Source organism: Lynx rufus, unplaced genomic scaffold (assembly GCF_022079265.1).
Source record: "Lynx rufus isolate CCGP_SWC_20201006 ecotype Redwood Valley unplaced genomic scaffold, mLynRuf1.p SCAF_7, whole genome shotgun sequence".
Lineage (NCBI taxonomy): Eukaryota > Metazoa > Chordata > Mammalia > Carnivora > Felidae > Lynx > Lynx rufus.
The window spans coordinates 131767139-131794146 of NW_025814889.1; the positions used below are offsets into that span (position 1 = coordinate 131767139).

At 55.9% G+C, this 27008-nt stretch overlaps 1 protein-coding gene across 3 annotated transcripts; it reads left to right on the top strand.

Moving 5' to 3' along the window:
* The first annotated feature begins 5409 nt into the window (after positions 1-5409).
* Positions 5410-26595, top strand: PICK1 (protein interacting with PRKCA 1). 3 transcript variants are annotated; one of them, XM_047066184.1, is made up of 13 exons: positions 5410-5604; positions 5862-5959; positions 6655-6766; positions 16619-16747; positions 18248-18314; positions 19447-19536; positions 21429-21482; positions 21987-22049; positions 22834-22967; positions 23336-23428; positions 24264-24314; positions 25156-25300; positions 25764-26595. In XM_047066184.1, the coding sequence occupies exons 2-13, from the start codon at positions 5919-5921 to the stop codon at positions 26036-26038; spliced, it is 1254 nt and encodes a 417-aa protein (XP_046922140.1). In that variant the 5' UTR covers positions 5410-5604; positions 5862-5918; the 3' UTR covers positions 26039-26595. The 3 variants fall into 3 exon arrangements, with proteins under 3 accessions (XP_046922140.1, XP_046922142.1, XP_046922141.1); XM_047066186.1 differs by having other exon boundaries at positions 5410-5551; XM_047066185.1 differs by lacking the exon at positions 5410-5604 and adding an exon at positions 5612-5702.
* Positions 26596-27008: the final 413 nt, after the last annotated feature.

Here is a 27008-nt window from a genome sequence, read left to right on the forward strand (position 1 = left end):
GGGGTTCGGGCGGGGGATTGTCCTGGTCCGACTTAGAACCAACACTCAGGTTCTCATGGTACCCATTTTACCCACGGAGACCAGGGCTCAGAGAGGTCAAGTGAGGTTTCCAGGGTCACATGGCCACCACTGAGCCAATGGTCTGTCCAGCCCCCCTCACCAGCTCCCTACAAATCTACGATCACGCCCCTTCCCACTGGGCTCCCCTTTTGACTCGGGGCCTCGCTCGACGCCCCGAAGTCGGAGGTGTTACCCTCCTTGTGCAGCTGAGGAGGCTGAGTTCGGAGAGGCCAGGTCACCCGTCCACACCCACACAGCCCGATCACAGAGCCGCTCCGGGTCAGACGCATCTGGCTTCAAACCCCGGCCTTACCCGCGATGACCTGAGAGGTGTCTAACCCTTCAGAGCCTTGTCCGGGAAACAGGGGTGCCAATAACATTGGCTCTGACCCCCCGCTGACCTCACTGACCGATTCCTGCGCTCCGCCCTACCCCTTCCAGCCACGCTGGCCTTTCTGTTCCTCGAAGATGTCCGCTCACATCTGCCACAGGAACATCCTGCCCCTCGGCTCCCTCTCGGGCGTCTCCGGCCGCCTCCGAGGACTGTAGTGACCTTACCTGGGCTAACGTACGGGGACTGTTTGGCACAGGGCCCGACGCAAAGGCCCAATGAGTGTCAGCTGCCAGGACTACTGTTATTATGTTCGATTCTCCAACCCACGCTCCAAATCTCTGTGCTGCTGCTCAACTGAACCAAAGTTCATCCCCTCACCCCCAGTTTCTTGGCCTCCACGGGGGTCTTTGAAGCCAGCGGTCGGTGAGGCGTCAGGCCTTGTGCTGGGGCCACAGTGGCGCTGAGGGGAGGGCACCTTGGTCACAGCCCGGCGTATGACCCTTCTCACTCAGGGCCCACAGGGTACAGGGCCTCCTGGTCTCCCCAGCCAGACCAGAGCCCGGCGGCGGGTGGTGGCAGCGACTGGATTGGAGAGGTGGGGACTCCCGCTAGGGCCCTGGCGCCCCAGGAGGTGTTTTTCCCCCATGGCCACTGGGTGGCAGCACTTCTCCAGGAATATGGGGGCAAGAGAGGCGCTTTTCCTAAGCGTTGGGAACACAGGGCGGGAATCTTGGGAGGGGACCCAGGCCCAGAGAGGAGTTGGGACTTTCCCAGGGTCACACAGCATTCAGGGGCAGGGCCTGGCCAGGTGAGGGGTCACCCGCCTGCCTGGAGGAAGCAGAGGGAAGGAAAAGGAGGAGGAGGAAGCTGGAGAGTGAGGGCCAGCCCGCACAGACACTGTACATCCTGAGCCTGTGACCCGGTGGTCCTCAAACTGCAGTAGGCTTCGAAGGGATGGGCGGAGCTTTGCCGAAGGGTAGCCTCCAAGATCCGCCCTCCCTCGGAGACTCTGATTGAATAGGTCTGAGACCGGGCCCCGGAATCTGCACGTAAGACACTTCCCGGATGAGGCCGGAGCATCCTAAGGCCCTTTAGTGTGCCCTTGGCTCTGCCCGCTGAGGCAGTTGGGCAAAATGATTGCAATGAGGCGCGATAAAAACCCCTGACATCTGAGTCACTTGCGAGGTACTTGCACACCGGCTTCTCCTCTTATTTATTTAGTTTTTAATAATTCTTTTAAGCTTATTGATTTTGAGAGAGAGGGAATGAGTGGGGGAGGGGCAGAGAGAAGGGGACAGAGGATCCAACGTGGGTTCTGTGCCGACAGCAGAGAGCCTGACCGCAGGGCTCCAACTCACCAACCAGAGCCGAAATGGACTGAGCCACCCACGCACCACCCCCCCCCACTCCCCACCCCCACCCCGCCCTGCTTCTCCTTTTAATCTTCATCTTTTTAACTACTCTCTTGGGAGGGATCATCATCCCCAATTCTAAAGACACCCGAGGCTCAGAGGCAAAGGGTGATGTGTCCAGGATCCCCCCCCCCCCCCCCTTCAAACAGCAGGGCTGAGCTCAGATCGGAGCTGGGACCGTCCTCGGGTGGGAGTCGGCAGTCTAATGGTCAAACCTCTGGGTTTGGAGGTTGCTCCGAACGTGCTCGTTTTTGCTAAAGACCAAAATTCCAAACTTCAGGACCTACAACTTGCTGTGCTGATCCCAGCCCCGTGGAGGAAGCTCGGGGCCACTGCCACTGTTCAGGTCCAGGTTCAGGCCCTCGTCATCGCTTCTCTCCACCTATCCGCATCCTCTCCTCCGGGGCCCAGAAAATGCCCCATCTCAGAAAAAGTCACAGCCATTTCTAGGGCATTTCATCCGCAGCCGGGTACCACGCCCGGCTCTGTGGGAGATGCGGGCAACCCCCCCCCCCCCCCGCCTTTACTGCACTTTGTAGATACCCGCGTCTCTTACAAATCGAAGGTCAATGGCAGTTGAGTCTGTCGGCGCCATTTTTCCAACAGCATTGGCTGACTTCGTGTCTCTGGGTCACGTGTTGGCAATTCTCACAATATTTCAGAATTTTTGATTATTATTATATTTTTTGCAGCGATCTGTGATGAAGGATGATGTCTCAGTGAAAGCTCGGATAATGGTCAGCATTTTTTTGTTAGCAATAGCGTATGTTTTAATTACGGTATTTACTTTGCTTTTTCAGATGTATGCTATTGCACACTTACTAGACTACACTGCCGTGTAAACATAACTTTTTTTTAAGGTATCTATTTTTTGTTTTGTTTTTTATTTTATATTTGAGAGGGAGAAACAGAGAGACGGAACACGAGCAGGGGAGAGGCAGAGAGATGGAGACAGAATCGGAAGCAGACTCCAGGCTCTGAGCTGTCAGCCCAGAGCCTGACGCTCAAACCCACCCACCCACCCACCGTGGGGCTCAAACCCACCCACCGTGAGATCGTGACCTGAGCCGAAGTCGGACGCTTCACCGACTGAGCCACGCAGGCGCCCCCCATAACTTGAAATTTTTTTTTAATTTAATTTATTTTTTAAATTTACATCCAAGTTAGTTAGCATCTAGTGCAACAATGATTTCAGGAGTAGATTCCTTAATGCCTTCAGGAGTAGATTCCTTAATGCCCCTTAATGCCCAGTTAGCCCATTTCCCCCTCCCACAACCCTTCCAGGGACCCTCTGTTTGTTTTCCATATTTAAGAGCTTATGTTTTGTCCCCCTCCCTGTTTTTATGTTATTTTTGCTTCCCTTCCCTTACGTTCATCTGTTTTGCCTCTTAAAGTCCTCATAGGAGTGAAGTCATATAAACATAACTTTTATAGGCACTAGGAAATCAGAAAGTTCATTTGACCTGCCTTATTGCTGTATTTGCTTTGTTGTGGTCCAGAATTGAGCCGGCAATATCTCTGAGTTATGCCTGTGCAGAGGACAAGATCTGCCCCCAGGGGCTTTCCGTCTGGCTGGGAAGACAAGAGGTGCTTACTTTGGTGATGGGACAAGTTACTTGAACTTTTTTTTCCCTTCAAATTCATGGTCCCAACCTTACTCCCTTACTGGAACAGGTTTCCCTGCTGCGTGGGCTGACCCAGGAGACCCCCCCTCACTGATAAAGTGGTTCATAGTATTTTCACACTACTAGGCATTACAGAGCAATCCGATTTTCTTTTTCTTGTTTGTCACGGTAATACCACCCATCGATGGATTCCTAGCGTCCTCTGGAAGGTGGGAATGCCAAGGATTATAACGTTGGTACAGAAAAGGAAATCAGGGAGAGGCAGTTCGCAATTTATCAAGATATGAGCTCTGAAGCCCCAATTTTAAAGGAGGAAAAACTTCCTCAGACAAAGCACCAGCACGATCTGAAGCCAGCTTGGTGCTGAGAGGAGAGAGCCCAGAGTGGGGCTCAAACTCACAAACTGAGAGATCACGAACTGACCCAAAGTCAGACGCTTAACCCACTGAGCCACCCAGGTGCTCCTGAAGGCTGTTGCTTTTTAAAAAAAAAATTTGGGGGCACCTGGGTGGCTCAGTGCGTTAAGCGTCCGACTTCGGCTCAGGTCACGATCTCACAGTTTGTGAGTTGGAGCCCCGCGTCGGGCTCCGTGCTGACAGCTCAGAGCCTGGAGCCTGCTTCCGATTCTGTGTCTCCCTCTCCCTCTGCCCCTCCCCTGCTCACGCTCTGACTCCCTCTGTCTTCCAATAATAAATAAACGCTAAAAAAATTAAAAAAAATTTTTTTTAATGATTTATTTATTTTTGAGAGAGACGCAGTGGGGGAGGGGCAGAGAGAGAGGGAGTCACAGAATCCGAAGCAGGCTCCAGGCTCTGAACTGTCGGCACCGAGCCTGATACAGGGCTCGAACTCACAAACAGTGAGATCGGGACTGAAGTCAGACACTTAACTGACTGAGCCACCCAGGCGCCCCATGGGGCTGCTGCTGCTTTTTAAAATTAAATCCTGGCCTGAACAGGGCTTGGAAGTTCCGGCCCTAGATCTGCCACCGACCATCTGTGAGGCCGAGAGAAGCTGCTTCTCTGAGCCTCAGTTTCCTTACTTGCACAGTTGTGGCTGACAATCCTTGTCCTCTTCCCACAGGGTCGTGCTGAACTTGGAAATCCCGTGAGTAACCTGAACTGCAGAGCAGTGGGAACACGGGGAGGTCGCCCCGTGTGGCATTCTGCACATTTGCTGAGGCTCAGATTATCTTCCTAAGGAGGGGGTGGCGTGGGGATCCCATCGGATGGTGGGATATTCGGATAATCATCCTTCTGTGTCTCTCCTTCCTCCGCTGCCCCTGGGAGGAAGCTGTGACCCTCCATGGGGCCCCAGCGGGGCTGCTCCTCAGGACTAAAGAGGGAGGTGAGGTGTGAGGAGCCTTTCGCCAAATACCGCAGAAGCATGTGCCTCAATGCTCTTAGTTTGCATATGGGGAAAGGGGCACACAAAAGCAAAGGAAGGTAACTTGTCCAATCTGTGGTCAATAACTGAGCCACTGAATACAAGTGTGCAAGCCTTAAAAGGGCGCTGAACCCGGTGGCAGGAATCTCAGGGTCAAGATCTACATCTTAATACCACCTGGGGGGGGTGGCTCCGGACCAAAAATCCCTTGCCTTCTCTGGCATTGAGTTTCCTGGTCGCAGAACTGGGATTAGGCTCCAGGGGTCCTAAAAGCTCGGAGACTGTCATTCTAGCACAGGAGAAACAAACAGCGCCCTAAGACGGGGTGCTGAAAATCTGAGAGGGTTTGTATTCCACTGAACTTCGCCGGAAGCCTCCGCGCCCAAGGATGCTTCCGTTGCCAGGCAACCGCCCGGCCGGCGTGGTCCCCCGCGTCCCGCTGAGGAAGCCGGGAAGAACCCTACCCTTATCAAGATGGCGGCGGCCACAGGGCGGGGGGCGGGGTCGGGCGCTGTCGGCCTGTCCAGACCTTTCCTGTGTTTCCGCTGTTTCATGCTAAGGGCGAGCTTCCGCCAATACTTGTTCTCTTTTCTGGTTCTCGGAGCCCAGGGAGCCCGGGAGGAAGGCTTGTCTGCAGGGATCGGGGCAGATACCCGGGTGGTGGAGAAGGCGGGACTTCCGCGTCTCGCCGGAAGTGACGCGACAGTCGCGGCCGCAGACAGGTGGAACGGCAGGTGGGTTCAGGTGCCAGCCTGGCCTGGACCCGGCGGAGGGACTGACGCTTCCGGTGAGCGACCGCGGTAGTTCCCAAGGGCCTGGAGACCCGTGGGGCGGCCTCTGGGGTCTGAGTCCACCGCCCTGGCCTGGACTTCCCCCCTGTACCTAGTAAGAACCCTTTACCTTCCCGCCCCCAAACCCCGGGGACTCCCCCCACCGGCCAGGGGGAAGGGGGAGGGTCCGGCTCTCCCGGATCGCCGCGGTGGAGGTTGACATCTGGGCACTGCGGGTCCCTAAACCCTACGCTCTTTTCTCTCCCTGATCCAGTTCCCCATTCCTCTGCCGAGCTGGGCACTTAGCCAGCCCCCCTCAACTCTCGGAACCATGTTTGCAGACTTGGATTATGACATCGAGGAGGACAAACTGTGAGTATTTTGTTCCCTTCAGGTCCCAGGGATGCACGAGCCCCAAGGGCCTCCAGATCCCCAGACTTCCCAGGTCCAGAGACCCTTGCCTCTCAGCCGGGGGTGGGGTGGGGGGGGGATTGGGTCTTGTCCTGTAGCAGAAATGGACCCTGCCCTAACAGGAGCTCACCCTCTGTAGGGGGCTGTGGACACATTAGCAGATGATATTCCAGGGCCACATGGGCACTAATGGAGAATGGCCTGGCGACAAGGAGAGATCAGATGGGCCAGGGCTTTTGCTGGGATGTTCAGGGAAGACTTCGAAAAGAGGTGGCCACTGAGCCAGGTTTTGAAGGTGAACAGGAATCTCGTAAACGTAGCTTGCTCCCCGGCACAGATGATGAGTGGGACAGATTTTTAAAAATTGTTCGCCTCCTTACCAAAATGTATCCCCCATCACTCCGCTGCCCGTGTCCTTAGTGCTTCGTATGGTGTTCGACGTCAATAGGTTGTTAGCCAACGTTTGCTGAACGAGGAAGTGAGCGAAGGCAAATATTTTTCCACAAAACATAAATAAGCCCAACCTTGTAGTGAAAGCTGAGAGGTAATTGAGCAGAGCGATTGAGAGATGGGTGACGGATAGTTTAACAGGAGCCTTCCCTGTGCCCTCGGTCATCCCTCCTCCGGGGAAGCAGTCTCATGTCTTTTCTTTCTAGCGGAATCCCTACTGTGCCTGGGAAGGTGACCCTCCAGAAGGATGCTCAGAACCTGATCGGGATCAGCATAGGAGGAGGGGCCCAGTACTGTCCCTGCCTCTACATCGTCCAGGTACTGGCTGCCTTGCAGGTGGGGGTGAGGTCCTGGAAGGGGCGAGCCACCTCCCTACTGGGGCATGACCAGGGCAGGTTCATCCTTCACTCTGCAGAGCTGATGGCTCCCCGTCGCTGAGGTCTGACCTCGTCAGAGAGGCCTTCCTGACCCCTCCCCCTCCAGCCAGCGTGCCCTGGTTTTCTTGTCATTTCAGCGTGTTCTTTTCCTTCTTAGCACTTGTCACCGTCTCTAATCACGGGTTTGCCCGTTAGTCGTTCTCTACCTAGCCGCTTCCCAGACTCCGCGCGTTGAGGACGGGAGCCGAGTTTGCTTTGTTACCGCAGTCAGCACCCAGTGGCGTTCCTGGTGCGGGGTCGACCTTCGGTAAAAATGCCTCTCATGAATCCACGAACCGAGTCCGCCCCGAGTCCTGGTGCAAGTCGAGTGTAGGGGGGAGTGTGCAAGTCCGTGAAGTAATAACGGTCTGAGTTCAAGTGTCACCTTCCCTGCTTAGCAGCCAGTTACGTAAGCTCTCTGGGCCTCAGTTTCCTCACCTGGAAGGTGATGGTGTAAAATGTGAAGGTCACGGTGGCGGTTAAACAGAATGCCCCAAACAGTGCCTGGCATTCAGTAAACACTCATGAAGTAGTAGCTGTTACTATGTTTATGGTGGCCATTCGTTTTCCCAGACGATCTCCCGGAGGTGCTGAACGATTTCGTGGTTCTTGTCAAAGAGACTGCCCTGGTGATACTCTGTCAGCCGTGACTCAGGAGTGGGGACGGTTTCCTTCACCCCGTGGCTGGTCAGGAGTGACTGGTTTTTCGGTAGCCTCGGGAGGAAACTTGCCACCTCAGACGTAAACTTGACCTGGCTTCTACCCTGATCTAACTTTCTCAGCTAGGTAGTCATTGATGGCAGATGGGAGACCGTAGTCTCCCAGGATCTTGCAAGAGTCGCTTCTGGGCCTTGGAGACCGAGATTCCCGGGATCTGGCCCGGCCTGCTCAGGCTCAGGGTGCTGCCTTCACGAGCAGTTTGGTCTCCTGTGACCCAGGAGGTGTTAGGGAGGCCTGGTCCAGGCCTGGCCTCCTTGCTATGTGCCTTTTGGGCCCCTGCCCCCTCCCCCTCCTCACCTGTTTGGAGTCAGGTTTGCTTAAAAGAAACTGGGATTATATACTCATAGACTTTGGTTTTTTAAAAATCGAATTGTGTTGGGTGCCTGCGTGGCTCAGTCGTTGAGCATCTGACTTCGGTTCAGGTCATGATCTCACGGTTTGTGAGTTCGAGTCCTACATCGGGTGAACGGGAGCCCCCACTGCAGGTAAAAAAAAAAAACAACAACAAAAATGAAAACAAAAACGTAAACCCCACTTTGGGTGAGACCTGCTTCTCTGTCTGTCTGTCTGTCTGTCTCTCTCTCTCTGCCCCTTGCTCACTTGTGCCCCCGCCCCCCACTCTCAACAGAAATTGAATTGTATTTTTATCAAAGCTTATCCGATTTGCTCTGGATAAGTCAAGAGCACCAGAAGGCCTGTGTCAAATAACAGCCCACCTCTTCCACCCCTTCTTACCACCCTTCCCCACCCCCACCCGCCCTTCCCCCACCCCATCCGGCAGCAGCACCGCTTTTTCTCCCTTGTAGCTGTTTCTTCCGGTGCGTTTCCATTTTTCTCACTTAGATGCTTATCTTGTTACTTCTTGGTCTGTCCCTTGTAAATATCTGTCACCTTTTCCCAGTCCCGTGGATGGGCACGTTAGCTGTCTTCCAGAACCACTCTGCTTTCTCTCACCCCAGCCCCCCAGCATAGTGATTTTGCAGTTTCTGCGAACCCACTGTCACCACCGTCAGCGCGGCGGGCCTGGCTCCAGGGTGGGCGCTAGGGATCGGGACGTGAAGAAAATAAAGAGCCCGTCCTCCCTAGCTCGTGTTGTAGGAGGACAGTAACGCGCTGTTCTGCATACTGAGCTTAGGGATCCTCCGTGGTTGTGCCTTTTAAAAAGATTATTTAAGGGGCGTCTGGATGGCTCAGTCAGTTCAGCGGCCAGCTCTTGATTTCGGCTCAGGTCACCATCTCACGGTTCACGAGTTCAAGCCCTACACTGGGCTCTGCCCAGACGCAGACGCACAAATTAGTGTCTGTGCTGGTTATTTTATTTTATTTAATTTTTTACAGTTTATTTATTTATTTTGAGAGAGAGCAAGCATTAGTGGGGTCGGGGGGGGCAGAGAGAGGGGGAGAGAGGGAATCCCGAACAGGCCCTGGGCTGTCAGTGCAGAGGCCGACGCGGGGCTGGATCTCACGAACCACGAGATCGTGACCCGAGCTGAAATCAGGAGCCGGACGCTTAACCAGCTGAGCTACCCAGGCACCCCATGTGCCGGTTATTTTCGATTGGTTGGCCATCTGGTTATTATAGAGGTTGTTTTTTTCTGGATATTTTATATAAAAAGAATCTGCACATGTCACCTTTCGTATCTTGCTTCTTTCACGTAGCATAATGTTTTTGAAATTCAGTCAAGCTGTGGCATATTTCAGTATTTCATTCTTTTCCCGGCTAATCTTCCATTTTGTGGATACCCCACAGTTTGTTTACCCGTTTGGTGGACATTTGGGTTGTCTGCACCTTCCGGCTGTTACGAACGACACCACCGCAAACATGCACGCGCAGTTTCTGTGGGGACACGCGCTTTCCTTTTTAGGGGGTGCGTACCTGGGAGTGGCAGCGGGATTGCTGGGCCCCCCGGTGCCTCTGTGTTTAACTTTTTGAGGAACCTCTGTCTCCATTCTTAACTCAGCTTTCTTTTTTGAAGTCGTTTCTTGGGGGGGCACCTGGGTGGCTCGGTCAGTTCAGTGCGCAACTCTTGATTTCAGCTCAGGTTGGGATCTCATGGTTTGTGAGTTCAAGCCCTCGTGCTGACAGCTCAGAGCCAGCTTGGGATTCTCTCTCTCCCTCTCCCTCTGCCCCTCCCCCGCTCATGCTCTCTCCGTCTCAAAATAAATAAACTTAAAAAAAATTAAAAAATGAAGTCATTTCCTGGGTTTTCTCCCTTCGCACTCTCCTCGCACATTCAGGGCCCTTTCCTCAGGCGGACTTTGCCCATCGTCTTTCTGTTCCCCCCACCTGCGCTGCAGCCGGTCCTCGCTGACCCTCCCCTTCCCTCCCCTGTGTTGGACTCCCCCGCCTCCAGGAGCCCCCTTTCTTTTCTAAAGTCTTTATTTTATTTTATGTATTTATTTTGAAGTTCATTTATTTAAGCGGTCTCTACACCCGGCATGGGGCCAAACGCTCAACCGCGAGATCGAGGGTTGTTTGCTCCTCCGACAGAGCCAGCCAGGCGCCCCTAAAGTGTTTATTTTAATTTTTTTTAATGTTTATTTATTTTTGAGACAGAGAGAGACAGAGCATGAATGGGGGAGGGTCAGAGAGAGAGGGAGACACAGAATCGGAAGCAGGCTCCAGGCTCTGAGCTGTCAGCACAGAGCCTGATGTGGGGCTCGAACTCACGGACCGCGAGATCATGACCTGAGCCGAAGTCGGCCGCTCAACCGACTGAGCCACCCAGGCGCCCCCTAAAGTGTTTATTTTAAATGCAGTTAGTTAACATGCGGTGTAATGCTCGTTGCAGGCGTACAATGTGGTGACACGGCACCTCCACGCCTCACCCAGTGCTCAAAACGGCAAGTGCCCTCCCTCGTCCCCATGCCTGTTTCACCCATCTGCCCCACCAGTGACCATCAAGGTGTTCTCTGTAGTTAAGAGTCTGTTTCTTTCTCTTTTCTTTTTTTTTTTTTTTTTGGCTCGGTCGGTTGAACATCTCTCTCTCTCTTTTTTTTTTTTTTTTATAATTTTTTAAAAAAATTTACATCCAAATGAATTTACATCCAAATATGTTAGTGGCTATGTATTCGTTAGCGTATGGCAACAATGAATTCAGGAGTAGATTCCTTAGTGCCCCTTCCCCATGTAGCCCCTCCCCCCCTCCCACAGCCCCTCCCGCAACCCTCAGTCTGTTCTCCATATTTAAGAGTCTCTTCTGTGTTGTCCCCCTCCCTGTTTTTGTATTATTTTTGCTTCCCTTCCCTTATGTGCATCTGTTTTGTCTCTTAAAGTCCTCATAGGAGTGAAGTCATAGGATGTTTGTCTTTCTCTGACTAATTTCGCTTAGCATAATACCCTCCGCTTCTAGCCACGTAGTTGCGAATGGCAAGATTTCATTCTTTTTGATTGCCCAGTAATACCCCATTGTCTAGATACACCACATCTTTATCCATTCGTCCGTCGATGGACTTTTGGGCTCTTTCCATACTTTGGCTATTGTTGATAGGGCTGCTGTAGACCTGGGGGTGCATGTGTCCCTTCGAAACAGCACCCCTGTATCCCGTGGATAAATGCCTAGTCGTGCGATTGCTGGGTCGTAGGGTAGTTCTATTTTTAATTTTTTGAGGAACCTCCATACTGTTTTCCAGAGTGGCTGCACCAGTTTGCATTCCCACCAACAATGCAAAAGACATCCTCTTTCTCCGCATCCTCGCCAACGTCTGTTGTTGCCTGAGTTGTTGATGTTAGCTGTTCTGACGGGTGTGAGGTGGTATCCATTGTTTTGATTTGTGTTTCCCTGATGATGAGTGATGTGGAGCATTTTTTCATGTGCCGGTTGGCCATCTGGATGCCTTCTTTGGAGAAGTGTCTATTCATGTCTTTTGCCCATTTCTTCACTGGATTATTTGGGTTTTGGGTGTTGAGTTTGATAAGTTCTTTATAGATTTTGGATACTAACCCTTTATCCGATATGTCATTTGCAAGTATCTACTCCCATTCTGTCGGTTGCCTTTTAGTTTTGCTGATTGTTTCCTTCGCTGTGCAGAAGCTTTTTATTTTGATGAGGTCCCAGTAGTTCATTTTTGCTTTTGTTTCCCTTGCCTCCGGAGACGTGTTGAGTAAGAAGTTGCTGCGGCCAAGATCGAAGAGGTTTTTGCCTGCTTTCTCCTCGAGGATTTTGATGGTTTCCTGTCTTACATTTAGGTCTTTCATCCATTTTGAGTTCGTTTTTGTGGATGGTGTAAGAAAGTGGTCCAGGTTCATTCTTCTGCATGTCGCTGTCCAGTTTTCCCAACACCACTTGCTGAAGAGACTGTCTTTATTCCATTGAATATTCTTTCCTGCTTTGTCAAAGAGTAGTTGCCCATACATTTGTGGGTCCATTTCTGGGTTCTCTGTTCTGTTCCATTGATCTGAGTGTCTTTTTGTGCCAGTGCCATACTGTCTTGATGATGACAGCTTTGTAGTATAGCTTGAAGTCTGGGATTGTGATGCCTCCTGCTTTGGTTTTCTTTTTCGAGATTGCTTTGGCTATTCGGGGTCTTTTCTGGTTCCATACAAACTTCAGGATTATTTGTTCTGGCTCTGTGAAGAATGCTGGTGTTATTTTGATAGGGAATGCATTGAACACGTAGATTACTTTGGGTAGTATCGACATTCTAACAATATTTGTTCTTCCTATCCGGGAGCATGGAATCTTTTTCCATTTTTTTGTGTCTTCAATTTCTTTCATAAGCTTTCTATAGTTTTCAGTGTATAGATTTTTCACCTCTTTGGTTAGATTTATTCCTAGGTATTTTATGGGTTTTGGTGCAACTGTAAATGGGATCAATTCCTTGATTTCTCTTTCTGTTGCTTCATTATTGGGGTCTAGGAATGCAACCAATTTCTGTGCATTGATTTTATATCCTGCAACTTTGCTGAATTCATGAATCAGTTCTAGCAGTTTTTTGGTAGAATCTTTTGGGTTTTCAATATAGAGTATCATGTCGCTGCAAAGAGTGAAAGCTTGACCTCCTCCTGGCTGATTTGGATGCCTTTTATTTCTTTGTGTTTTCTGATTACAGAAGCTAAGATTTCCAGGACTATGTTGAATAACAGTGGCAAGAGTGGACATCCCTGTCTTATTCCTGACCTTAGGAGGAAGCCCTCAGTTTTCCCCCTTTGAGGATGATATTAGCGTTGGGTCGTTCATATATGGCTTTTATGATCTCGAGGTATGAGCCTTCTATCCCTACTTTCTTGAGGGTTTTTATCAAGAAACGATGCTGTATTTTGTCAAATGCTTTCTCTGCACCTATTGAGAGGATCATATGGTTCTTGTCCTTTCTTTTATTGATGTGATGAATCACGTTAATTGTTTTGTGGATATTGAACCAGCCCTGCATCCCAGGTTTAAATCCCACTTAGTCGTGGTGAATAATTTTTTTAATGTATTGTTGGATCCGGTTGGCTAATAATCTTGTTGAGGATTTTTGCGTCCGTGTTCATCAGGGAAATTGGTCTGTAGTTCTCCTTTTTAGTGGGGTAAGAGTCTTTTTCTTCTTTTGTCTCTCTCTCTCTTTCTTCCCATTTGTACTTTTGTTTTTTTCTTAAATTCCACATACGAGTGAAAGCATATGGCATTTGTCTTTCTCTGACTTATTTCGCTCAGCCTCATCCTCTCTAGATCCATCTATGTCTTTGCAAATGGCAAGATTTCCTTCTTTTTTATGGCTTTGCATATTGTGTCTCTATACACCACATCTTCCTTATCCATTTATTGGCCGATGGACAGTTGGGCTGCTTCCATATCTTGGCTACTGTAAATAATGTTGCTCTAAACATAGGGGTGCACGTATGCCTGTGAATTAGTGTTTTTGTGGGGTGAGTGGGTAACTCAGTCAGTTCAGCGTTCAACTCTTGATATCAGCTCAGCTCGTGATCTCGCGTTTCGTGAGATCGAGCCCCACATCGGGCTCTGTGCTGTGCGTGGAGCCTGCTTGGCATTCTCTCTCCTCTCTCTGCCCCTCTTCCCCGTTCACACACTCTCTCTCTCTCTCTCTCTCTCTCTCTCAAAAAAATAAACATGAAAAAGAAAAGAGTTAGTGTTTTGTTTTCTTTGCGTAAATACTCAGTAGTGCGATTGCTGGATCATCAGATGGTTCTATTTTTAACTTTTTGAGGAACCTCCACACTGTTTTGCAGAGCAGCTGCACCAGTTTGCATCCCCACCAACGGTGCCAGAGGGTTCCTTTTGCTCCACGTCCCCGCCAGCCCCTGTTGTTTCTCGTGTTGTTGATTTTAGCCGTTCTGACAGGCGTGAGGTGGTATCTCATTGTGCTTTTGATTTGAATTTCTCTGACGGTGAGTGATGTTGAGCATCTTTTCATGTGCCTGGTGGTCCTCTGGATGTCTTCTTTGGAGAAATGTCTGTTCATGTCTTTTGCCAATTTGGTAATTCGGTTATTTGATTTTGGGGTATTGAGTTTTGTAAGTTCGTTATATATTTTGGATACTAGCCCTTTATCAGATCGGTCACTTGCAAATATCTTCTCCCATTCCATCGGTTGCCTTTGAGTTTTGTTGATTTTTTTCCTTTGCTGCCCAGGACAGGAGCCGCCTTCCTCAGCTTACTTCCTGATCATGGTGGAACACATCCTCCTGTAGCTTTCTGAGAAAGGCTGCCGGGGAGGTGAATATTTTGAGAGCTTGTGTCTCTGAAAATGCCGTTATCTTGTCTTTGTTGTGATTTTCATTTTCTTTCCATCTGATGCTTGGCCAGATCAAATTCAAGAATGGACAAGTTTGAGGGGCGCCTGAGTGGCTCAGTCGGTTAAGCGACCGACTTCGGCTCAGGTCATGATCTCGCGGTTTGTGAGTTCAAGCCCCGTGTCCGGCTCTGTGCTGACAGCTCAGAGCCTGGAGCCTGCTTCATATTCTGTGTCTCCCCCTCTCTCTGCCCCTCCCCTGCTCACGCTCTGTCTCTCTCTGTCTCTCGATAACAAATAAATGTTAAAAAAAAAAAAGAGTGACAAGTTTGAAAATAATTTTTCACTTAGAGATTCGATGGCATTTTATTATCTTTAGACGCGAGCACTGTTGTTATGTCTGATGCTTTTCTTTTTTTTTAATTTTTGTTTAACGTTTATTTATTTTTGAGACAGAGACAGAGCATGAACAGGGGAGGGGCAGAGAGAGAGGGAGACACAGAATCAGAAGCAGGCTCCAGGCTCTGAGCCATCAGCCCAGAGCCCAACGCGGGGCTCGAACTCATGGACCGCGAGATCATGACCTGAGCTGAAGTCGGACGCCCAACCGACTGAGCCACCCAGGCGCCCCTGTCTGATGCTTTTCTTATCTGTGACTCTTTATCTGTAATGCGTTCTGTCCTTGAAATGTCAAGACTCTTGGGAACTTCTTCTTGTCCTTGGCAACTTGAAGGGCCATGACGATGGCTCTTGGCACAGGCCTTTTTCTGTCTGTTGTGCCGGAGCCTCAGAGGGTGTGTTCCTCAGGGAGCCTCGTGTCTTTCTCTGCCGTGGGAGTCTCGAGTATTAGCTCTTTTCTTTTTTTTTTTTTTTTTCCAACGTTTATTTATTTTTGGGACAGAGAGAGACAGAGCATGAACGGGGGAGGGGCAGAGAGAGAGGGAGACACAGAATCGGAAACAGGCTCCAGGCTCTGAGCCATCAGCCCAGAGCCCGACGCGGGGCTCGAACTCCCGGACCGCGAGATCGTGACCTGGCTGAAGTCGGACGCTTAACCGACTGCGCCACCCAGGCGCCCCGAGTATTAGCTCTTTGATGAGATCCCGCTCTCTGGTTTCTGTTCCCTCTTGTGGGACCCCTCTTGGTTGGTGTTGGGCTTCCTGAATGGACCTTCTTATATTTTTCTTTCTCTTTTCTTCTGGCTGTGCAGTTTGTCAGTTTCCTCGGCTTGGTTTCCGTAGCTTCTTTGACATTGTACATTTCAATTAGATTTTGCATTGCTAAGAGATCTTTCCTATTTCCGAGTCGATCCTTTTACGTCATCCTGGTTTCCTTTTTCTGATCACCTTGAAGATGTTAATTATGGCTTTCCTTGTGTTTTTCTGTTACCTCTGCTTTGTCGCTGCTTTCTATGGCTCCTTTTCTTCTGTTTAAGTATTTTTCACGTGGGGCACCTTTCTCAAGTGCCCGTCCTTACATTAGGAGTGAACCATCACAGGCACCTACTACCATGAAGATCCGTGTGCAGGCCGTGTCGGGTGGGCTTCCCGTGGGGCGGTCGGGCATCAGGCAAGCTGTGGGGGGATCTCCCGGTGTCTACATCGACGGGCCGTTCAGGGCAGGGGCCTCCAGTCTCCCTCGGGGAAGGGCAGTAAGCCTGGCTGCTGGCATTCTGGGGCCCCAGTGGGGCTAGAGGACTTTGGGACTCGCTAAACCTGAATCTGTCTAGACTCGTGCCTCACTCCCACCTCCCTCGGTCCCTGGGCCTGAGTCGGGAGCTTCTCTGGGGAAGCCCATCTCCATCTTGCCCAGAGAAGGGGGAGTGGGCGGCTGTGTGGACAGGGAGGGAGCCCAGAGTTGAGTCAGTTCCCTACTTTCTACACCTTGCCTTCTACCCACCTGTGGCTGTTTCCAGAGGTCCGCTTCCCGACCCTCTGGCAATTTCCAGCAAAGATTAGATCCCTCTTACTAAAGCTCCTCTGCGGGCGCTTGGCTTTCCACTGTCCAGCTTCCAAGGACAGGTGGATCCTCTCGCTGGTGCGGTCTCCCTTATCAGTTTTTAAAAAATAATCCCCGGGGCGCCTGGGTGGCTCCGTCGGTTAAGCGTCCGATTTCGGCTCAGGTCATGATCTCGCGGTCCGTGAGTTCGAGCCCCGCTTCGGGCTCTGTGCTGACCGCTCGGAGCCCGGAGCCCGTTTCCGATTCTGTGTCTCCCTCTCTCCCTGCCCCTCCCCCGTTCACGCTCTGTCTCTCTCTCTCTGTCTCAAAAATAAATGAACGCTAAAAAAAATTGAAAAAGAAATAATCCCTGTGTTCTTAGCGTGATGCTCTGCCCACCTCCCCCACCCTGCCCCCACAGGTGTTTGACAACACCCCGGCAGCCCTGGACGGCACTGTGGCGGCTGGCGACGAGATCACCGGCGTCAACGGCAGGTCAATCAAAGGCAAAACGAAGGTGGAGGTGGCGAAGATGATTCAGGAGGTGAAGGTAAGCCTGCCGCGGGGGTGGGGACACAGGCACCCTTCTGGGACGCCCAGCCTCCCAGAGGCCCCGGCGGGCCTGCAAGGAGACGGGCCCTCTCTCGGCTACCTCCTTGGTGCGCCGGGGTCTGGGCCACACTCCAGCCTCCCTCGGTGGCCCCCACGTGTGGTCAGTAAATACCGCTCCTACTCGAGGACTGGCGCTGCCTTGGCGGGAGAGTGGGCACCTTTCGGTCCCCTGCCCTTCAGCTCCCAGGGGAGCTGTCGGACTCGAACCAGGGCCTCGGGGCAAGCCAGCGTGTCCCCCTCTCAGGGCTGGAGCTGGAGCTGGAAGTCCAAGGTGATCCCGCCGGGGTCAGTAGACCCTCGATAAATGTCAGTTGGGCCATGCTGGGCCTGGGAGGGGAAGGAGGAAAGAGAAGCCCCCCCTCCTCATCCCTGTAGGGACTTTCAGTCCCCTGGGTCCTCCTGGGCTCACAGACTGCCCCCCCCCATCCTCTGAGCCCCCCATGGTGCCCACGAGGACGAGAGCGGTTGTGTGTGCACAGCCTTGACATCAACGCAAGGACCTCCCGGCTCCCGTGTTTGGGTGCGGGCAGGGACTACCGTCCCCATTTCACTGGTGCCCAGAGAGAGGAAGGGATTGGCTTTGGTCACACGGCGGGACCAGAGCCCAGGTCTGACTCCCGCTGCTCTAGCCGCTGTCGGTCCTGGGGCCCCAGCATGCTCTGCCGCAGCCCGAGAGAGCCTCGTGCATCCGAGGGACTCTGGCGGCGTCAGGCCAGTGTGGTTCCCCTTCAGGACTCATTTTTGGAATCCTGTTTTGCGTTTGAATGGATCCTGCCCCAAGTTCAAGGGTCTTAGGATTGCGTGGATGAGAGTGCCTGTGGTGGCCTCACGTGGTTAGGGAAGGCTTCTCAGGAGAAGCCGGGCACTTCTCTTCCAGATGTAGAATGCGACGTGCGTCAGCCTCCCTGCTGCCTCGGTCCCTGGGAGGTTGGGGCCGCCCTGCACCTGCTCCTTTGAGCCCCAACACCGGGCACAGAGAAAGTATGCAGACATACTAGCTGAGTGAATGGAGGGACCCCTCAGGATGGGGTGGCTTCGAGCGCAGAAGACACTCCACGTGGGGCAAATGGCGTAGCGAAGGCTTGGAGCATGGCGTGCGTCGGGGAGGCGGGGCACCTGATCCGGCTGGAGCACGGGACATCAGGGACCGCCACGCCGTGAGCTCTGTGGCAGCAGGGACTGTGTCTGCCCTTGTCCCCGCTGGTTCCCCGGGGCCTGGCACATAGCAGGACAAGGAGGGACTGGAAACAAACCAGTTAAGGCAGGGCCGTGTCACAGCCCTTGGCCTGGCATGGCAGAATCCGTAGTTGGTCTGGGTCCTTCCCAGGGCTCAGGATTGTCTCGTGACCGCAGATTTGGGGGCAGACAGGCCTTCCCCAGGGAAGGGGCCTGGGACCCAGGAGACTCCATCTGAACTCTGCCTATCCTGCTTTTCTAGGGGGAGGTGACTATTCACTACAACAAGCTGCAGGCGGACCCCAAGCAGGGCATGTCCCTGGACATTGGTAAGCTGGACCAGAGCAGGGGCCCCGCAGGCACCTGGCCCCTCCTCTGCCTCTTTATGACAGTGTGTCAGGAGCTATGTGGCTTTTGACCAAGCCAGTGCAGAGGGCCTAGGAGGACCCACGATGCTCTCCTGCCTGCCACTGGCTCCCAAGAATCAGTCCTTGATTTTGCTCTGTCCCGTGTTTCAGCCCTCTCCCCTGGCCACCTCCTCTGGGACCTTGCTGCTGTAGGGTGGCCCCTTAGAGGCCAGCCCCTCACCCTTCCAAAAGGGAGGGCGGCTCACAATGAGGCGTGGTGCCCCATGACCACTCGCACGCCCCTGCTCGACCCTGGCCCCCTCTTCCGCCTCCCTACTCCCAGGAGGGCTCGAGGTCTGAACTGGACCTCAGGCCTCGGGCCTCGGGTCGCAGGCCAGCCCTTCCTCCCACGGCATTCCCTGGGACAGGTTGCCTCCTGCAAGGGGGGCTGGGTTTGGCTCTGTAGTAACTTCAGAACTCCAGAGCTGGACAGCAGCTTTGAAGTCCTCTGGACCAGCCGCCTCATCCCGCATCAAGGCCTGAGGCCCAGAGAGGGCTCTGCGTCCCCTGGGTGAATGCACACGCAGATCTCTGGGCTCTGGAGCCCGGCACGCTTCTCCTCCACCCTAGGGCCGCAGCCACCTCCTGTTGTTTTTAAAGGAAAGAGGCTGAGAGCAGGTCAAGTCTGTCCTGAAGGTTCTCCCTAGAAAAGCCCTGTGGTGCCATCCCGGTCCCCTTCCAGGGACTAAGTATACGAACACATATACGATACTTGAGTCCGGGGTCTGAGGCCACTCGTGGTTGAGGGCACCTCCGCTCCCAGATGCGGAAGGGACAAGAGGCTCTCCCTGGTTTGCCTCTTGGCATTACGTGCATTTGCCTCCTTCCAGCTCCCGACACTGCCCTCGTGTGGAGTGAATAGGGCAGGGGGCCCAGCACGCCCTCCTGGGGCTCTCCCCACTCCACGTTCACCCCCGCACTAAACATCAGCGCGGCCCCTCAGCCCCTGCCGTCGCTTGCAGTGAGAGATGAGCTGGGGCAGGGATGGCCTGAGGGCCCTGCTGTAGATTACCTGTCACTGAGTCCACTGAGACCCTTTCTCGCCTGGTCCCAGTGTTGAAGAAGGTAAAGCATCGGCTGGTAGAGAACATGAGTTCGGGGACCGCGGACGCCCTGGGCCTGAGCCGGGCCATCCTGTGCAATGGTGAGTCCTGCCCTCCCGCCCAGCCGCCCCGGGGACGAGGTCTCAGGCCCAGGCTTCCGGAGAGAGGGGCGCCTTGGCTGCCCACGTTGCTGATGTGGGTCCTGCTGCCTGTGGGGCTGACGGTCACCATCCACTCGCCCATGGGCCTCTCTGCCTCCCCAAGAGCGCCCGCAGCCGTCAGCCCAGGCGGCCATGGCCCCCACACCCCGGTGGGGATCCCGGGCCCGGGTCACAGATGAGAGCAACACACAGTATGGAGGTGCTTCCTTCCAGCAGCCCGAGCTGGCGCCTTCGCCACTGCCCCCGGCTGCTGTCACAGCGTTGGCGGCAGCCACCGCGTGCCCTCTTCTCCGGTGTGGCCCCGGCTCCCTGCTCCTGGACCGCCCACGTCGCGCCTACCTTTCTCCAGAAGGTGGCGCTGCTGCCCTCGTCTTGGTGGTTTCTGCCCGGGACTGGAGGTGGGGGCGGGGAGTCACGGACACGCGCGTTCACACCCACGCATGTGTGTGGCCAGCAAAACACTTGGTCCTGCTCCCACCGTCCCCAGCCCGGATTTATAAATAGCAGTTCTGCCGTATATATATGTGGGGGCGGATATAAATGCCTATATATATATATGGTAGGCTCAGCTGGGCCTCATTGGCTGGGACGTGGGGGTGGGGTCTGAGCCCGTTCCAAACGGCTACAAAAGTGGCAGCTGCTATTTTCAGCTTCTTGGTGTGTATAAATCCCGGTTACTGTAGTTACCATGCGTTGAGACGAAATTAGAGCTGGTTGTTGTGTTTTTCCCCCCAAACCTTGCAATTTCCCCAGCCTTAAATAGGGTTTCTAAAATTGAAGCTGTCATGATGTCCCATGACCCAGCTAAGAACAACAGCGCCGCCCTTACGTGGCTCCTTTCCTGCCAGGCTGGCCAGGTGCCAGGGCTCCGGGCAGCCAGCGCCTGGGGGCCGGCCGGTGGCCAAGCTCCTGAATGCCCCCAACCAGATGCCCTCCTCCCCCAGAGCCCACCCTCCCCCCGACACGCAGCCACTGTCTGTGCCCGGACTCCACTTCTGCTCCCCTCCTGTCACTCAACAGCCCTCAAGGTTACTCTGGTCATTTGTTGCCCCCCACCGCCCCCTCTGCTGGGCCGTGAGCCTCGGGGGCATGACTTGGAGCTCATGACTCCGGCACACGGAAGGTGCTTGAGAAACACAGGCGTTAAATGGGTGGAGATGTCCACCCAGGTCCGGTGCCAGGCCTGCCTCCAAGCCCCTCCCGAATTGGCCTTCCTGCCCCACACGGTTCTCCCTTCTGAGCCCGAACCTTCTGAGCCGTCGCGATGGTGATGGCGATGGCTTCTGCAGGAGGGGCTGCGCCGTGCCTGCGTGAGAGTTGTCAAAACAGCTCCTCTCTGGCTGCTGCCTTCCTCCTCGGCTGTCGGCAGGGTTTGTGTTAGACGCACGGGAGCCTTGACTGCTCGAGAGGGCCCGCCTTTGGCTGGCGGCGGGGAGCCACCCACGGGTTGGGCCTCGGGGAGGGCCCAGCCGGTTTGCGCTGGTGACTCGCGCTGGTGCCTCCATGGCCATCGCCTTTCTGGCCCTCTGATGTGCCCGTCCTGTGTGGGGCGTCGGGGGACAGCTCGTCTCGGGAGCCGCCCCGGGGGCGGCCCTGCCTGTCCCCTGCTCGCCCGTGGTTTGGGTGGCCCGGGTCGCTACGAAACACTTCCGGGACCGGCTGAGATGCCAGACCCCCCCCCCCTGCCCCTGGGACCCCAGCCGTGCCAGTCCTGCTTCTCCTCTGGGCGCTGCCTCTCCCCTCCCCAGCCTGGCTCAGGCCACCCCTGGCTCTCTCCTCGCCCCACGCTCGCCGAGACTCACTGGCCTCACCTTCTCCTCTGACCCCCGCAGACGGGCTTGTCAAGAGGCTGGAGGAGCTGGAACGGACCGCCGAGCTGTATAAAGGTGAGCGGGCGCACACTCTGGCCGCCGGCCGCGTGCCCGGAGGGAGGTGTGCCCGGCCGGGCGGTTAGTGCCCAGCATAGCCCCGCCCTGGGGTAGAGCTTTAGGGTCCTGCGGCCGTTAGGAACTCTTCAGAAAAAGAAGCCTCTCGTCACTTCCTTTTTCTGACTACGGAAGTAACACGCATCCACAAAAAGTCGAGCGGTGGCACGCGTAGACAAGGCGAGAGTCTCTCAGAGCCCCTCCGTCTCCTGGAGATGAAGCCCATAGAAGGCCTCGTTCACCTTCTGCCCCCGCCAAGTCCTGGCTCCCCTGTCTGACGGCGGCTCCTCTCGGGTGGCGCTGGGGGCTAAGCCTTCGACCCCAGGCCCTAGTGTGACTGTGGGAAAAGCCAGCGAACTCAGGAACAGTGAGGGCCTGGGGGTGGGGGTTGGAGGCCATGTCCCGGGGGGGCCTTGTGGTCTCACCACGTGCCCCCGTTCCCCTCTGGTTGGGTTTCTCCCGCAGGAATGACAGAACACGCCAAGAATCTCCTGCGGGCCTTTTATGAGCTGTCACAGACCCACCGGGGTAAGGGCACCCCCAAACCTGCCAAGTGGCCGCGGGAAGACCCTCACTCCCTCGTCAGCTCAGTCCTTCCCCGTACGGTGAGGGTGTGGCTGATCCCCTCCCCGGGACCTTCCTCACGCCCCCACTCGGGCGGACCCCACAGCACCTGACCTCAGGCCCTTTCCGGGCCGGGCCTTGCCTAGATGCTGGGATATAGCAATAATGGAGGCCAGTCGGGAACGTGTGGACCAGCCGGTCTTCTGTGGGGGCCCAGGCTCTCGTCTGGGCCCTGCCCAGTCTTACCTGTACTGCCTTACTGTGTACGGGGCCTTTTTTACTTGTGGTCTCATTTCCTACAAGGCTGTTAGCTGGGCAGGGCAGGGCAGCTGCAGTTAAGCCCCGTTTCCGGTTGGGAAAATGAAGGCCAGACAGAGGAAATAGTCACGCAGCTCCTTAGGGCAGAGCTGGCCTTAGGACCCAGGCATCCAGACTCCCAGACCAGTTCTCCGCTGTCAGGCAACCTTCTTCTCCCATGCGCTTCTTCCCCCGAGCCTTCTTCCCCCATGCGCTGGTCACTCTGGGGAACGAGGGCCACTCCCGTCAGGTACAGCCCCGGCTCCCTTAGGGGATACAGACCCAACTCGCTTCGGGCGTAGAACCACCTACCTGGGTTTGTAGACTTCATGCGGACCTTAGCCTTCAGCCTGCCGGGCCCCCCTGCCCTGCTTCTTCTCCCCATCAAATCCCGGGCTCCTCCACGAAGGGGTCAAGTAGGGGCAGCCTTCAGGGCAGACTTGTCCTGCAGCCTTTGGGGACGTGTTCTCTGTGATTGGGGTGCGGGAGCCCCAGCCAGCTGCGAGCGAGGCTTTTGTGAAGTTTGCCGACGCCCACCGCAGCATCGAGAAGTTCGGCATCCGGCTGCTGAAAACCATCAAGCCGGTAGGTCACGTCGAGCACGCGTGTGTCAGCCTGTGAGGGTAGAGAGGGGGCAGCGCGGCACGCAGAAAGGGTCCCGTACTGGAGTTGGAACCCTGGGGTGCGGGTCCGGCTTGGTCACCGACGTGGCCGACTGGGGGTAAGTCACTCTCCCCGGCCTCACTCGGCATTGACCGTCTCACTCGTTAAGTCTGCCCTTGGCCTGGCCTGGCCCCTCGCCCTTCAGTGGACAGAGCCGTCTGGGAGCGCCCTTTGGCTCTGACGCCTGAGTCCACTAGAAGGATTGACGGGTCGGTGTCATGCTTTGTCAGCTGGCCAGCCTGCCCCCTGCCCCTGGGGGACTGAGCATCCGCCCCCTCCATCCCTTCCAGATGCTGACAGACCTGAACACCTATCTCAACAAAGCCATCCCAGACACTCGCCTCACCATCAAGAAGTACCTGGACGTCAAGTTTGAGTACCTGGTGAGTGGAGTCTCCAGTCTCTGGGGAGGGAAGGGTCTGGCACCACGGGGAGAGAGCCCCCCTGGAAGTTTGCCCCTTAGTGGGCCACAGGGTGGCAAGCCGGATGGGGCCAGCCTCGGTCGTGTCTGATTGAGGGTGTGGGACCAGGGACCTGGGAGGTACTGGAATTGGGCAGCAGCCTGGACACTGGCCCCAACTGCTGAGAGGAGACTCTGGGAGGCTGGGAGCCTGGGGTAGGCAGAGGGCTTATTCTGGACCACTCTGACCTCTTGGGATTTTGGGGGCACTTTTACCAGTGGGTCAGTGGTTATAAAGTAGGTGCCAAGGGACATTATTGAGTTTTATGTTTACGTAATAATTCTCATGGTCAAAGGAGTTGACGGAAAATGCCCCGTGAAGCAAGCCAAGGTTCCTTTGCTGCAGGACTTCTCAAAGCCTTTGACAGGCCTATGTGTAGCATGAGTCTTCAAGGGCCTTCCCATGCTCTTTTGACCACGGAATCCCTTTTTTCCCAGAGCATCTTGAGTTTAGTAAACGCTGGGCTGTTTTCTCAGGCCCTTGCCAGCCTCCCGGATGCGTGCTCACGCCCGCATGCTCCCGCGTGCACCTCGCCCCGGGCCTCCCCGAGCAAGGGCCGGTCTGAGTGAGGTGCCAGCCTGCCCCCGACATGTCTCAGCCTATCCTCGTTGAGGATGCGCAGGGCCCAGGAGGCCTGGCGTGGCTGCTCCTTGGCGGGGGGCGTAGGGGTTCTGTGGCGTGAGAGGAAGTGGGGCACAGGGTGGCCAGCCCGAAGGTGCCGCCGCCCTGACATCGTGGCCTCGCCCGTCCCACACAGTCCTACTGCCTGAAGGTGAAGGAGATGGACGACGAGGAGTACAGCTGCATCGTGAGTCCTCAGGGGCTGTCGGGCGGCCCTGGTGTGGGAAAGGGGGCTGTACGCACCCCCGCTTGTCTCCCAGGCCCGAGAATGTCCTGGGTCTGCCAGGGGCACCGCGGGGGGGGTCAGGCCTACCTGGGAGAGGCTTGGGGTCTGGCCGGGCTTTTGTCTCTGCAGCTGTGGGGCTCTGCGCCCCAATCCTGGCCAGCTTGCCGTAGGACCTCCCCCCGAAACCAGCCCGTCTGGGCCCTGTGAGGCTCTTGCGGGGAAAAACTGACTTTCCTCCTTCCCAAGAGGCGTTTTTGATCTAAATTTTTCATTTTTTTTAAATTTTTTTTAAACTTTTTTTTTTAATTTATTTTTGAGACAGGGAGAGACAGAGCATGAACAGGGGAGGGTCAGAGAGAGAGGGAGACACAGAATCCGAAACAGGCCCCAGGCTCTGAGCTGTCAGCACAGAGCCCAACGCGGGGCTTGAACTCACGGACCGCGAGATCCTGACCTGAGCCGAAGTCGGCCGCCTAACCGACTGAGCCACCCAGGCGCCCCTAAATTTTTCATATTTTTGATGGCAGGATCCACCCTAGGACTAGATGTTCGTTATTTAATGTGGCGAGGGTTTGGTTTTTTGTCCCCCCCCCCCCCCCCCCCCCCCCGCCAAAGGTATGAGCAGGTGCTTCTGGCCATCCCTGGCGTCCTCAGAAGTGGTAGCTTTGACGAGTGCCCTGTGGTGCGGGGGAGTGAGCTGGCGGCTGGCCTCTGCAGCCTTCCTGCCCCCTGCCCCCATCTGTCCCAGAGCAGGCTCCGCCCGCCCCCTGCCAGGTCCCTGACGGTCACCTCCCTGCCCCAGGCCCTGGGGGAGCCCCTGTACCGCGTGAGCACTGGCAACTACGAGTATCGCCTGATCCTGCGCTGTCGCCAGGAGGCGCGTGCCCGCTTCTCCCAGATGCGCAAAGATGTGCTGGAGAAGGTGGAGTTGCTGGACCAGAAGCACGGTGAGGGGCGGAGGTGGGCGCTGGGGGCCTCGGGGGCATGCCCCGCCCCAGCCCTGTACCGCCCTCCGGGGTGGGGGCGGGGGGCGGGGCTACCGGCTTCTCCCCGTCTCAGAGCTGGGAAGACCGCGGCCCGGACAGGTAGGCACTTACGTGAGGTCCCACGGCCAGGCCATGGCGGAGCTTTGAGTCCGACCCAAGAGGGACAGTCCTGGCAGAAACGCAGCCCCCTTCCTGGGGTCTGGCCTGAGCGGGGCTGGTCCACGCCCTGTGGGCGCAGCGGGGTGCGGGCCCGGCTCCCCCTTTCCCTGACGCGGGAGCTGGGAGACCCGGCCTCGCCCGCTCCCAGGGCGCGAGGCCTCCGCGAGGCGCGGACGGGAAGCCCGGGGGGAGGGGCAGGGGGGTGCCCGGGCAGGCTTGGAGGGGCTTCTCCACCGGCGCCTGTCCGCTTGCCCTCCCTCCCCAGTCCAGGACATCGTGTTCCAGCTGCAGCGCTTCGTATCCACCATGTCCCAGTACTACAACGACTGCTACGCGGTGCTGCGCGACGCCGACGTCTTCCCCATCGAGGTGGACCTGGCCCACACCACGCTGGCCTACGGCCTCAGCCAGGATGAGTTCACCGACGGGGAGGACGAGGAGGACGAAGACGACGAGGACACGGCAGCTGGGGAGCCGTCCAGGGATGCGCGAGGGGCCGCCGGGCCCCTGGACCAGGGCGGGAGCTGGTGTGGCTCCTGAGTTGCCCCCGTGGGGTGCGGAGCTGGGGGGGCAGGGTGAGCGAGCGGGAGGACGGCGCCTGGAAGCGGGGGCGGGGCCGCCGCACGACAGGGCGGAGCCTAAAGGCCCTGCCGGCTTGGGGCGCCTGCCTCCCTGCTCCTCTGTCCTAGCTCAGCGAGCCCGGGCCCCGTCCGGGAAGAGGCCCGGGCCCCGGACACCGGCCCCCTCCCCCCTCCCTCCCCAGCCAGATGGAGAGCTTGGCCTCTGGAACTGCCTTAGGAAGGAGAGAGGGGGCAGAAAGGAGGAGTGGTGGGAGGCGGCAGGAAGTCCAGGACCCGTCCCCCCTGGGCGGCGCCGCTGTCCCCACCTGGAGCCTGCCGGAGCTGGGGGGCCGTGGGTGGACGGCCGAGGTTGAGGCCAGCGTCTCACGTACACCCGCACCTCGCCCGGGGCGGCCCCACCGCAGCCCACACTCACACCTCGGCGGCCTTTATTTATTTCGTGCCCCCGGCTCAGCCGCTTCCCCGGGTAGGGGCTGGGCGCCGGGCCTGTATCGAATAAACACGAACCCAGACGGAGCTGGGCTCTTTGCAGTGGCCTCAGACCCCCCTCCCCTCAACGCCCCGCCTGCTGCCTCCCCGGTCTCCGGGGAGGGTGGGCGACAGGATTTGTGGACGTTCCCTTCGAATGTGTCACTTCCTCTTCGCACTAGCTCTGTGACTGGCACTACCGTCCCCGTTGACAGACGGGAAACCGAGGCTAGAGACGTGTCTTGCTCAGGGCCACCCAGCGTACAGGGACAGGGTGGGCTTTGGACTTCAATCTGTCGGGTCCCCGAGGCTCTGGGGAGCCTTTCCTGTCCTCCCGTATCTCTGGTCTGTCAGTGCTTCCGGCCAGCAGCCCAGCCTTTATTTGGGGAAGGGCAGGACAGACACTGACTCAGGAGGCCCCGAGGCCCCACGTCGGGGAGAGAACGTAGGGTGCCCCCACC

Coding starts and splice junctions, on each gene's coding strand:
- PICK1 (XM_047066184.1), top strand. CDS start 5,919: ATGTTTGCAGACTTGGATTATGACATCGAGGAGGACAAACT. Junction 18,315..19,446: donor GGGCATGTCCCTGGACATTG/GTAAGCTGGACC, acceptor GCCTGGTCCCAG/TGTTGAAGAAGGTAAAGCAT. Junction 25,301..25,763: donor GTTGCTGGACCAGAAGCACG/GTGAGGGGCGGA, acceptor CTCCCTCCCCAG/TCCAGGACATCGTGTTCCAG.